This window comes from Xiphias gladius, chromosome 1 (genome assembly GCF_016859285.1).
Source record: "Xiphias gladius isolate SHS-SW01 ecotype Sanya breed wild chromosome 1, ASM1685928v1, whole genome shotgun sequence".
In the NCBI taxonomy this organism is placed as follows: domain Eukaryota; kingdom Metazoa; phylum Chordata; class Actinopteri; order Istiophoriformes; family Xiphiidae; genus Xiphias; species Xiphias gladius.
In genome coordinates, this window is record NC_053400.1 from 23397276 (window position 1) to 23407362 (window position 10087).

A 10087-nucleotide genomic window follows, 5' to 3' on the forward strand; every position below is an offset into this window, starting at 1 on the left:
ACACTGCACAGAGGATACACCTTTAAGATTTCCTCTGGCACCACCCTCAGGCCAGACTGTACTCCATTTTGCAATGTTTCGTTCATCAAAGGATTTTGTTTTCTAATGTATAATGAAAATGGCTGTAATCAACATTTTTAGTGTTGAACCTACAGAGAATTATCATCCAAATCTACAGCTCACTTCAGCTTTATGTAACTTTATAGCAAGTTTCAGCTCATCGTTTATCTGTCCGGCCAACAACTACTTTAGTGTTTTGGTTCGATCTCATGGCTTCGTTTTTCGACCAAAAAACTCTAAACCCCACTGTACACTGCCTGCCCAGCAACAAACGGCAGACAGACACAGTTAGCAACCACCTGGTGAACAAAGTGGAGCAGCTAAACAGACAGATATTTCCTTCAGGAGTTGGTAGAGACCGAAAACAGAATTTTTAAACTTTTAGAGCCGTCTGCATGAAGCATATAAAGCCCCAAAATGGTAGAAGTTTGACGTCCTCCATTTTCATAATATACAGCAGGCGAAGAGTACTCTTAATCGAGTTTACTGCTGTATGAACTTAATGATCCCACTATGAATGAGGTCAAAATAACCTTAAAAATCCTTTTAATATGTTAGAAAGTTATAAATATCACCAGCAATATACTTTAAGGAGGTCAAATTAAAGATAAATCATGTCTATGCATGGAAGTATATGCTGCTCCTGTAACATGAACACCAACATGTCACGCACGATTATTTCATGTTTTGGAAACTCACCAGTTCGCGTGATTATCTTGGAAAGAATAAGTTAGGGCCACCTGTTATCAATGTGCCCCCATTAAATCTGGTATTTAATTTATGATTGCAAGTCCTCCAACATTTCGTTGTCTTTTTGCCCATGTGGTGATGTATGTTGTTTGGCTGCAGAAAGAGAGAGACGGGTTGAGGAGCCGGATTAAAGAGGAGTAGCGATGTTGTCTAAACTGGCGGCAGCGGAGCACCCTGCATCATTGTCAAGGCAAACAAGCACACAACAGCTGCGCCCTTGTCGAGAATATCGGTTAACTTCATCACTCTTTCAACAGTATCTTGATAACAAGCAACCTTTCGCTGACACAGAGAGCTAAGATGCTGCCTCTTATCAAGCGTTAGTTTTTTTTCTACCTTTATCCAAATAAGGCCGCTCCACATAAACAACACAGCCGTGCAATGACCTCACCACCGTGCTCTCTCCCACTGCCCATTAACGTGTCAGAGCACCCAGAGGTCCTGGATGGATTTAAAGTTTTAGGATGCGGACGATGTGAAAATTTAACCGAGGGAGGTCCAATTGAGACTTATATTACAGGAGGCTCCTTCTTTCCTCAGGGGGTTGATACATGGGGGCTGCATGCCAGCCTGATCCTGTTACCTCCCACCTCTGGTGAAGTAATTGAGGCCATTGCAGGAAAAGTGAGCAACATGGACGCATTCCAGACTACATTTTTAAATAGCCTCTTGGCTTGACGAGACCTCCTCTCATCTCATCAGAAGTGACACCAACTTAATAGAAAATTAAAATAAGTTTATGAGGCTTTTGGTTTTGGTGACAACACACACATTCAAGGTCTCCCTGCCAAGATGCTTTCAAGCCAAACACAAATCATGTATTGACCTGGTTTTCGGGAGGCCTAATCCCCCTGTGTGTCTCTGTGACTATTTGTAGACTACTGATTAAAAGTGATGCATTCCCAGTGTGGTGTGCAATATCTGGGCTAAGTTCAAACCACAATTGTGTCCAATTCATAAAAACGTTATTTGGTCATTGTAACTTGACATCGGTCAGTAGAGTTGGTATAAAAGCTAGGTTTTACAGGTTTAGTATTCCTTCATATTATATCCCTTCAAGTTGAATCGAGTAAGAGGCTGCAGATCGTGGAGGCCTCCAGCAGAGAAATCAGCAAGTGAGACTGGATGCAAAGATCTGTAGCTGTTGGTATCATGGAATTCCCGTCAATCGCGCTCTGCTTGAGGCTCCCTCTCCGACTCATCTTTGTTGTCGTTGTGTGTCTGTGTGTGTGTGTGTGTGTGTGTGTGTGTGTGTCTGTGAGTGAGTGTTTGAGTGAGCGTGTGCTCGAGCTCTTGTCTCTTGCTCGTGTTGATTTCTCAGGGGCACGGCTCTAAAAATACCCTCGTGCCCTTGTGATGATGGGTGTGTCCAACAGGATGCTGAGTCTCTATAACCTCGCAGTCAGAGGTCTCCTGAAGCAGTCATACTGCTCCTGAGATCTTGCACTGGGAAATAAAGCAGCGGCAGGTAGGTCAAAAGGTCACGGGTGATTTTTTTTTAACATGCGATTTTCACTCTATTTGTAAAAATTTATGGGGGTTGCTATGTTAGGGTTGGAGAAAGAGTCTTCTATGTTCTCTGACTAAAAGTAACCTTTAAAAAAATAAAAAGTGAGTTTTTCCATATTTATTGTGCTCTGTTTAAAAAACTTATCGTCACTTTGAAGGGGTGTTTGCTCCAAGACTTGTCTGTAAAACAAAAGAAAAGAAAAAAATTATATAAACAACAAAATTATGGAGAAAAAGAGGAAACATAACTAACTTAAGAGAGAAAAAAACTAATCAAGCAATATAAAAAAGAAACAGAACATTATGAGATTTAAAAAAAAATTGTTTAATTGAAGCTCAGTCTCTAATTCACTTGATGAATTCCTTATTTTTTCATGCACAACTGATAAAATCTGTTTGTCCAACAGTACAGAGCATTTTATATGGATACTTTGTCCACATATTTTGTGGAGGAAACCAATTGTATGAGAAGCAGAGAGGAGGAAGAAGAAGAGAAGGAGGAAGGTGGAGATGAAGAAACGTGTAAGATGAACCACTCAGGGTTACACTTTTTGATTCAGACCCCACAGATCTGAGCGTCTGACTTTTTTATCTTTCAGATGATTCACAAACCGAGGAATCGGCCGTCCAGAGGCAGCAAAGACCCGGCTGGGCCCCGAGTTTCTTCTACAGAACAGATAAAGAGGTGTATTATTATGCTGGGCAGAAGATCATCATCGAAGGGGCTTTGGACTCGTATGCAGGCATGACATGGCCAGCGGTGAGTAGCACTTCTTTTGAGATTTGGATCCTTACATCCATGTATTTGCCATAATACGACAGACTTGTGTGTCCCATTACACCTGTTGACGCTCTCTGTTTTGAGGGACGGTTTTATTTACTGATGCAAGCGCAGGTCAACTGCATCATTGGTAGTAATTTTGATCCCAAGATCTCTAATCAAAACTGAAACTTTATAAAAGGGAGTTGGTTTTTTTGGTTTTTTTTTGTTTTCTTGGCATACTGAAAGAAAAATACAACCTAAAATAACTTACAAAACACATAGTCTGGTAGAAAATAATCCATATTCCAGGTCCCCAACTCCATCCGATGGGGTTGACATACAAGCTCAGCGGCTCTTATAATTTCATCAAAGCATCCAAGGTTTAAAAAAAAAAATTTTAATTTATTTTTTGTGTGATTTATAAGAAAAAGTCCTAAAAGTGCTATGGATGAAATCATAGGGGCCTTTGATAACCTTTAAGTTGGAATTTGATTTGTTAAATTATTGTTTGAAAGGACAAGAATGACCTTTCATGCTTGACTTAATGTATATTTCCAAAATACAATTCTTCTGAGCAGCGGAGAGCAAGTCTGTGGTGAGTCTGTAGAAACTCTCTGTGTCCTGACTTCCATGTGTGTTTAAACATTAATTTCACTATTGACAATGGCCAAAATAGCACAGTGGTATCTCTGTTTAAGACTGGCGTTATGGAGGCCCAAAGTGTTCTAATCAAAATAAAACATTATGAAATAAATAATCATAAAATAATCATATGAATAAGTACAGAAAAACATCATATAACCATGAAATTGTGGAATAACTCAATAAATTGGATGGTGCTTCACTCTGAGTGAGAGGACAGCCAATCATAGAACTGACTGTGGCCTGTTTGTCTTCACTGGCAAAGACTTTAGAGTGTAAATATCAAATAAAACAGTGGGAAAGTGTTGTTAAAAAAAAATGTGACCTTGCAAATAGGACATTTTGAAATAAAAATGTCTGTAATTAAATGAAAATGATCTTACTTTGAAAACAAGCAGGATGAAATAACACTTCATTATATTGACTTGAGTTTTAAAAATGTATTGGATGGTTACGCTATGTATTTGTCTGAAGTTAGTCTTATAATTATTTAATTTGTAATGTCTTCTTTATTCATTTAATTTTAAACACTTTGGGTCTCCATAGATTTCTCCTTTAAGAAGAGTAATGGTGTAGTCTGTCTTCCTGTTATCCTGACTGAGCTCTTTGCCTCTGAAGTACGAGCAACCCACAGTGTTGGGTATTAATATTGATTGTAATGACAACGATGACTCTCCTCAGGCTTTGGCTCTCTGCCACTACCTCGACACTCATCGTGAACAGTTGAATCTTGTGGACAAAGCAGTCCTGGAGATCGGATCAGGAACTGGCCTCGTGTCTGTCGTGGCAGCGCTCCTGGGTATGTAAGAGGAGAGCACAGTCAACCTGTTCTCAGAGGCACATACCTCCATGAACGGATTACTGAGCGGACCTACCTGGCACAGGCCCAGGGGCCTAAGAGGTCAGGGGCCCCCTGGGCCAGAGCCTCTGTAGGGAGTGACTGTTAACATCAAAGTCAATGAAAAGACTTCACAGAGACACAAAATTGGCCGAAACAAAATGGAAAACGACTATAAAAGAGACGCAAAACGACTACAAAGAGATACGCAGCGACAACAAAAAAAGACACACATCGACCACAATGACATGCAGAATGACTTCAAAGAAACACGAAACAACTAAAAAGAGTGACTAAACTAAACAACACAACTTTCAGTGTGGGTGTCTTGCACCTGTGTACAGCAGGGAGGGTTGGGGAAACTTTCAGGTTAAATGGTTTTGTCTTACTGTTCTAAGGTGCGTGGGTGACAGCTACAGACCTTCCAGAGGTCCTGAACAACCTGAGAGTCAACCTGAGCAGGAACACCAGGGGGCATTGCAGACACACGCCCCAGGTGGCAGCTCTGTCGTGGGGCTACGACCTGGAGCGCACTTACCCTACATCCATCTACCGGTACGACTACGTGCTGGCAGCTGATGTTGTCTACCATCACGACTTCTTAGGCGAGCTCCTGGCCACCATGAAGCATTTCTGTCGCCCAGGCACGACTGTGATCTGGGCCAACAAGGTCAGGCTTGAGTCCGATCTGACTTTCACTGAGAACTTTAGAAAGGCCTTTCGCACAAGTTTACTGGCTGAAGATGGAGACATGAAGATTTTCGTGGCAACGTTAAGAGAAGAAGAGCGAGAAGCCGATGAGGGGCTGGAAATTCAAGATCTGCTGGGAGAGAAGGAGGAAGGAAAGAGGGAGGAGGCTGAAGACGAGAAAAACAAAGAGAAGCTTGTGCAGGAAAAACATGAGGATGAGCTTCACTGTCTCAATAAAGAAAAAAGTAAAGGAAAAGAAAATGATCACGATGTAACAGAGAGACCTCATGTGGTAGAGGCTGAGAGAGGGGATGATAAGGAAGAAAAAAATGAGCTTGAGCAGGATGAAGAGGAAGAGATGGAGGAGATAATGGTCCTCAAAGAGGACGAATATAAAGAGGATGAGAAGAATAAACCAGAGAACAACGATTCAACTTTCAGCACCACAGCTAGTGATGAAAACATTACAGGTGAGTCATCTAAAGGAGCCGTGGAAATGCCCGTGTGTATCAACACAAGTATCAAAAGTGTCTGCTTATTACAAGCCCCATTACCTGCCATTTAAAGGGACAGTTCATCCAAATTGCAAAATGATAAAACATTTTCTCACTTATACTTTGTACTAATAATCTTTAAAGTTATCAAATAACTATATAGTGGAGTAAAAAATACAATATCTCTCTGGAAAGCAGTGGAGTAGAAATATGAAGGAGCAGAAAACAGAAATACCGTCTATGAATTCAACAACTGCTGGATTGCCATGAACCAGACATCCCTGTTCCCCTCAGGAGGATTTGTGGTATAAGACCATAAACAACTAACCAACAAACCAAATCCCAGTCTTCTCCAATGCATTGGTGAGGTAGCAAAAATTTAATTTTAATTTAATTCAAAAATGCTGTCTTGGGGTTTGGCAGCAGTGGTGAAATGTAACTAAGTACATTTGCAGCTACTGTAGCTACCACTTACTTTTTCAGATCACAGTTTTTCACACCCTTCCTGTCCAGTGAAAACCATGTATCTCCAATTTTGGTGATTTTGGAGTTTACTAATACACTCAAGGATTAAATGTTCCTTTATGAGATGAGAAAATTATCTTACTTCTTAAGATTAATAACTTTTTTTTTTTTTAAACAGCAACCTTGGATTAGCTGCTTTCCTGAGCTCATGAAAAGTTGACTTTGTAGAGACGAGTGGTTCTCACAGGACAGCGTCGCTACAAACTTATGATAATCTTATAGAATATGATGCTTTGTTGTAGATGAAGCCGCCCAGCAATATGTAAAGTTGTTAAAATTAGCACAACCTTAAACAACTATAGCAGTAAAGTGCAACATACAAATTAATTCACCAGTAATATTAATCCAAAAACATAATTTATAATGGTAAGACACTGACAGAGACTTATATACAATACTTATGTACTTTTACTTAATTAAGGTTTTGAATGCAGGACTTTTACTTGCAGCGGAGTAGTTTCACAGTGAGGTATTTCTACTTTTACCAAAGTAAAGGATTTGAATCCTTCTCCCACCACTGTCTGGCAGCTAAGTGAAAAAACAGCTTCGGGACTTTAACGTGTTTGACAAGGTTAATGACAGGAATTGAATTTGAGATGTGAGATGCAAGACACATAGGGTAAGGCCAAGATGCGGTGAGGCAGGAACTATTATCTCCTCTCCTCAGTGAAACCAGAGGGCTGATGTACGCTGCCCACTGGTGTAGAGTGTCTAAACTTAAAAAAGAAGAGAGACAGTGACTGATTTTTTTTTTTTTTTTTTGCATTGCAGTGAGGTTATTTGGTTCACATACAGTATGATGCTATGTCTCGCGCCTGTCAATGTACTGATGTTCATCTTTTTAATGCGCCGTATCAAGCTACTGACTCATCCTCTTTGTTGGATGTCTATGTTGTGTAGATGTCTGCTCCCTGTGAATTTAAATTTTGGTCTTTATTGTGTGGAAACTTACTTCTGTTTTACAGGACAGGTGTTTCTGAAACAGACAGCTGCACAGCAGGACCGGGCACCAGCCTGGGTTCCCAGGATCTTTAGCAGGCCCGGTAGAGATGTCTACCGTTATGTAGGGCAGGACATTGTCATTTATGAGTCCATAGACTCCTTTGGAGCAGTAATGTGGCCAGCAGTGAGTATTTCTTATATCTGACAAAAAATACTACAAAGCCTCATCTCTCTTAACATCTAGCCTCAGTTGCATTATCTGTTCCTGCCGTTTTTTCTTTTTTTCATTCAGGCGGTGGCGCTGTGCTCCTTCCTGGACAACAACAGGGAGAGGGTGAACCTGCAGGGGAAGCAGGTGCTGGAGCTGGGAGCAGGAACAGGACTGGTAGCTATCGTGGCCAGTCTCCTAGGTGAGCAGTCACAAAAGTCATCATGACATGACACAAAAACAGACACAACGCAAAGAACGTCAACTCAAAATTAAATATTTATTAGATTCTATTACATATTATACTACTATATTTACTCTTTATTGTTTATTATATATTATACCATGCTATACTTATACTATATTTTATATTCTGTACTGTACGCCATATCATGTTATACTATATTAGTACATCATTTCACCTTATATTTTCTCTTCCATACTATATTATACTGTATTATATTAATATGTAATACGGTTTTATTACATTGTATATTACATTTTATTTATATCAACACAGACAGGTGTATGCTGTTACAGTGAATTGTATCATTTTACTCTTACGTACAACATACTATACTTTGCTGCTACTGAAAACATCACTGTTGCTTCACTTGAGGCAGTATTGTACTATTAGTTCACAACATGTGTACTGTATATGTATTGCTTGCCTTGTAATTTAATTGCTCTTGTATCGTTTCTATTTTTACTTCTATTCTTATTTTCATTTTATAAACTTGTAGTCATTTTACTCCTTATTTCTGCCCCTCTGCTGCTGCAATGACTGAATTTCCTCCCTGGCATCAATAAAGGCTTCATTTAATCTTATCTTACCACTAGTGCACTTATATGAATTATATATGCACATACTGTAAAATTATTGTATTTGAACTATTGCTTGACTTTGTGCCACCTATTCCCTTTACATGCATCACTGCAATCAATGGACTTGTATCACAAAAATTGTGCCAAACCAAAGTTACTGATAAATTCCTAAGCACACACACATTGCAAAAACTTGTATTTTTGCATTTAACCCATTGACTACAAATAATATATTCTTCACATTTTTTCCATCCATTTTGCAAAGCATATACTGTAAAGTCTTTCCTTCTTTCAGCTAGCTATATTGTTCATTCAGTTGAACTGACTTGAAACATCGTTGAGGTAGGTATTCTGTTAGAGTAATCTTTTAGTTGCCCTTACTGTTTTTTTGTTTTATTATCATGTGGTAATGAAGTTGCAAGCAAAGCATTGCACTGCAGTCTTGTCTGAGAAATCAACTTTGCAACACAATCAACATGGCCATTATGAAAAAGACAATACGAATGTGGATGTCTCCTCCAGTGAAAAGGTTTGCACTGGATGTTTCTGTATTTGTTTCCCACTAAAATCTCAACAAAAGAACCGTCCGCTGCATCACCGTACGACAAACTCCAGTATGGTCCTTTCCTGTCATTGTGGTGATGTGTCATGTTTCTGCATCCTCAGGAGCTTCGGTCACAGCCACAGACTTACCGGAGTTGTTGAGTAACCTCAGGGCCAATGTGATGAGGAACACCAGGGGGCATTGCAGACACACGCCCCAGGTGGCAGCTCTGTCCTGGGGCTACGACCTGGAGCGCACTTACCCTACATCCATCTACCGGTACGACTACGTGCTGGCAGCTGATGTTGTCTACCATCACGACTTCTTAGGCGAGCTCCTGGCCACCATGAAGCATTTCTGTCGCCCAGGAACGACTGTGATCTGGGCCAACAAGGTCAGGTTTGAGTCCGATCTGACTTTCACTGAGAACTTTAGAAAGGCCTTTCGCACAAGTTTACTGACTGAAGATGGAGACATGAAGATCTTCATGGCAGTGTGCAGAGAGTGAGAGATAGAAGAGGCAGGGATGGATTACTGCACCGGCCTCCTTGTGCCCCCTCCCAGGGGCACAAGGGGTTATAGGGACCTTATGTCAGACCCTCTGAATGGATTGTGCTTAACATTTCTACTTGGAAAGTCAAATGGCTCAGTCAAAAGTAAGAAGGTGTCAAGTCACATTTTATTGTACATGATCCCAATTGAATAGCACCGCTTTAAGAAAATGTTAACTGCATCACAGTGGTTTCTATATTTAGTAGAGGGTAGCATTCTGCTATATATGTGTTAGTTTGGGTTTGTTGCTCTAGTTTGGTGACTGTTAAGACAGCCTGTCTTCATCTCCTGCATGAACAAAATACAGTAGTTAAGCTGCCAGTTTCATGTTTCAGCCCTCAGCAGAACTTTAGAACTATTGTCTGGGAAAATATTCAACGAAAAAAAAAAGGATGCTAAACATCAGCATGTCAAAATTAGGTGTTGGATGGGTTCACTTGCTACTGTGGAGTCCCTTTTACCTCCTTTTACCTGTGTGTGGCCATTGTCTTTGCGGGATATGATGCAGAACGACAGTCCCAGCCTGAATCAAAGAAAGAACACTGCAGTAATGTGGTAACTGCCTTAACCATTGAGCTACACTGTTCATTATACAGGTGTTGATGATCTTTTTTTTTTTAACCTCATGTTATCCAGGCCTGTTACCACGTTAGCCTGAAAAGGACAAATCTTTGCCACGGGGCCCCAGAGTCAGTCATTAGAATCATATCAATGATCTCAGTGGAGAACTGAAATGATAAATTAA

The 10087-nt window shown here is 40.3% G+C and overlaps 1 protein-coding gene across 1 annotated transcript; it reads left to right on the top strand.

The window, feature by feature from the left end:
- The first annotated feature begins 2741 nt into the window (after positions 1 to 2741).
- LOC120793088 lies at positions 2742 to 9916 on the top strand. Its single transcript, XM_040132779.1, has 7 exons — positions 2742 to 2841; positions 2919 to 3079; positions 4406 to 4523; positions 4961 to 5722; positions 7237 to 7397; positions 7506 to 7623; positions 8913 to 9916. Exons 1-7 carry the CDS (start codon positions 2742 to 2744, stop codon positions 9296 to 9298), a joined length of 1806 nt encoding a protein of 601 aa, XP_039988713.1. The 3' UTR covers positions 9299 to 9916.
- Positions 9917 to 10087: the final 171 nt, after the last annotated feature.